The sequence below is a fragment of the Loa loa genome, assembly GCF_000183805.2.
Source record: "Loa loa unplaced genomic scaffold supercont3.658, whole genome shotgun sequence".
In the NCBI taxonomy this organism is placed as follows: domain Eukaryota; kingdom Metazoa; phylum Nematoda; class Chromadorea; order Rhabditida; family Onchocercidae; genus Loa; species Loa loa.
The window spans coordinates 2,253-5,553 of NW_018108838.1; the positions used below are offsets into that span (position 1 = coordinate 2,253).

Consider the following 3,301-nt stretch of genomic DNA (forward strand, 5'->3'; position numbering starts at 1 on the left):
ATGCAGCATGAATGGACGAAGGGAAATGACCAATGTCCAGTCGTCACCCTGAAATATTTTCACATTACTGCAAAAGAATTCTAAATGAATGCTTGTCGTCATAATAAATTCGTTAAACGTTAGGTAATATCTTGGAAAAGAAAAAAATAATTTGCGAATGATCAATTGGTTGTCTGCCTTTATCATTTCTTATTTTAATTATCAATATTGTTTTTGTTACATTTTGGTGATAATGAGAATGATAAGATAATCTTCCTGATTCTAAAATCTATGTGATCACTAATTTTTTTCAAATCTTACCTTATGGGGGATATATGTTAGACAGCGGAATATTTGAGAGAATTGCTATATCTACTGGGAGACAAAAAAAAAAGCAAATGCTCTACAGTGGCGAATGTTTTTTTTCTTTGGCTTTCCTTATCTGTCAGGATATATATATCTATGACTGCGAACCCATAATCCATTGTAGAGCTTAAAGGTATGTTGGCATTCATCACTTTTTCTTTCTTTTTTTCTCTCTTAATAATAATACAAGTAATCTGGGGGGGGGAGGGGGGAGGAAGGCAGGTAGGGGGGTTGAGACGTTCCAGCAATATTCGAATAATGCACGTTCAAATAGCTGGCGGTGAGAATAATCTAGTAGTCATGCCATATGAGTAGTTTACATGAACAATGATGTTACAGTGTGGTAGGAATGCTTATTGAACAAATATATGTATGGATAAATTTTGATTAATCTTTTACTGTATCCCTGGGTAGTATTTAATATATCAAAGTAATTTAACTCATTAAATGAGCGAAACTATAGTAATGAGATGGAAGTTTGTAATGATTTAATCAATCATGTGTGATTTTTCAGCAAATATGGCTTTCGTTAGTGTGCAAGGCCCAAGTCTGCCAACTCTGGCGGATTTGAAAAATCATCTTCGCGAGGAGCCGCTCTACCTCCAAGTATTGGAGGATTATTTATTAAATGCGGCACATTTAGTATGTTTTTTTGATTTTGGATTGAATTTACTTATAGTAATATTCAATTTGTTTATTGGATTTGTCGTTAGTTGTGTTGACAGGTGTGATTTTTTTTAGATTAATGATTTGAGAGCGAGGCTGGAAGGAAATGAGCTTGAAGCTCATGAAAACATTGGAACAGTTGTGGTCCCAAGAGCGGATTTAGTGCATCGCGCAAGTCCTCCGCCAACTCAGGAGCAATTAGAATTATCCCGAGAGCTCCTGGAGCACGAGCGCGAAATGGAGCAAGGACGTGAAAATGAGGAGCGGCTCGTGTTCCATCTCCTCCAGCAGCAACAACCTGAAGGGCAAGAAATGGTAGAACCAGTACCGGCACTGGTTCAAAACGGAGAGGAGGAGGAGTTGGCGGAGCGGCGTCAGGTATCACAGGAAGCGCTCCTCAATGACGAAGTGATTCCAAGAGCGCCCGCAATGGTCCGGCGACGCAGGAAAGCGATACGAACCCGCGAAATAGTACTGTAGGTTTTATTTCTGACTACAAATGTCATAAAATTTTGATAACTTAGTTTGAAATGCTAATGATAAATGGAACTAATTTGTCTTATCTTCATAGAATTTTCGAAGTACAAGTGAACATGTAGGATGAACAATTAATTTATTGAGTGAATATACTTCAGGCGTTCCCGGACTATACGCGTCCCAATTGTGGAAGAGGACGAAGGATACAGTGCAATACCAGCAGGTCCAGAAGCCTTCCACACGCCGGTAGTGGAAGGTTTACCGCCACAATATCGGCAGCTGCTGGTCGCACCAGAAACCGACCCGTACACGGTCAATCGAAATGCTGACGGGTCGACCACAATTGGTAAATTTAAATTTACTTCATTACTGTATTAAAAATTTCCACATGGGTAATTTGAATGTGTTTGGAATGCTTGTCATATTTTCAGGGTGCGGTTTGTGCGCCAAGGAATTTGGGACTTTAAAAGGATGGCGAATACATGCCAGCAAAACGCACCGGCAAAATGGTAAGTTTCACTTCGTATATTACTGCTATTGCTAAGAGGGAAAGTAGTTTCTAAAATAGTTTCTAAGAGGGAAAGTAGGAAAGTAGTCTCTAGGAAAGTAGTCTGGGAAGTAGTTGGTAGTTTGTTAATAGTAACCACAAATGTAAGACTCTTTTTATTATAATGTATCCATTTCAGGCTTTTGTCAGAAATGCGGCCATTTCATTGACATGCCGCATGTCAACTCCAGTGAGGAAATAGCAGCCACGATGGAGCTCCATTCCTTGGAATGGTGTCCAATGGCCACGAAGGCCGTCATAAGTGAAAGGGCTGTTAAACGAAGGAGATTAGAACTAGCTGGTAGAAACGATGAAGCCCAGCACTATTACATCCCCGGTAGGTGAAACATTTTCTTTTCAAATGATATCAAATACAAGAAATTGTTGTTATATTCATTAATTTATTTGTTCTCAATCTTCGCATTTTTTGCAGGTGCAGAAGAAGGATACAATTTCTACCAGTGAAAGGCGATGTCGTGTGCAGAGTCATCCTTATCCAACTTGCGCTTCGCTCAAGCTTCGCTCCGCTCCAGCTCCTTGCTCATCTTTACGCAAGTAACACTACTTTCTTGTCTACTAGCCAACTAATTGTTTGGATTTTTTGACTAATTAAGATTTTTGAGTTTTTTTTTGCTATTTACTGTTTATGGAATTAATGGTTTTCTTGCTGTAGCCTGTGACTTTTTTTTGAAATTTTGGTTGCTAATTTTTGATTTTTTTTTTTTATAAATTTACTGATTTACTTATTGATTTTTGTATTTTTGGATTGATTACTAGTTGTTAGACTTTATTCACTAAGTTATTAATTGTTGTTTTTGAATTGCTAATTTGTGAGTTCTAATCCGGCCACTAATTTTTGAAAAATTACGGCGGGATTTTTTGCTTTTTGGATTTTTGAATACTCGTTTACCATTCAGTCATAAAATTTCTTCAAGTTGGAATTCCGGTTGTTTGGTAACCGTTATATGACTGCATGACTTTCTATAGAACCACTATAGGACTGAACTCTGATAATACTGGTTTCGGATAGAACTCTTAGTATTAGCTTGTTTCGCATTGTTTTTGGTTTTGTAACTTAACGTTTTCTAATTTTGTTTCGTTCTCTAATGTATTTAAAAAAAAAAAAGAAAAAAAAAGAAAAAGAAAAAATAAAAAAAAAAGAAAAAAATGAAAAAAGTTAAAAAAAAAAGACAAAATATAAAAAAATAAGAAAAAGAAAAAGAAAAAACGAAAAGTAAAAAAAGAAAAAAAGAAAAAGATTAAAAA

The 3,301-nt window shown here is 36.5% G+C and overlaps 1 protein-coding gene across 1 annotated transcript; it reads left to right on the forward strand.

The window, feature by feature from the left end:
* Positions 1–864: 864 nt before the first annotated feature.
* Positions 865–2,500, forward strand: LOAG_13841 (zinc finger protein; the record flags this gene model as incomplete). The annotated part of the gene is made up of 6 exons (XM_003149346.1): positions 865–987; positions 1,087–1,487; positions 1,647–1,834; positions 1,920–1,997; positions 2,175–2,372; positions 2,469–2,500. 6 exons carry the CDS (start codon positions 865–867, stop codon positions 2,498–2,500), a joined length of 1,020 nt encoding a protein of 339 aa, XP_003149394.1.
* Between the last annotated feature and the right edge of the window lie 801 nt (positions 2,501–3,301).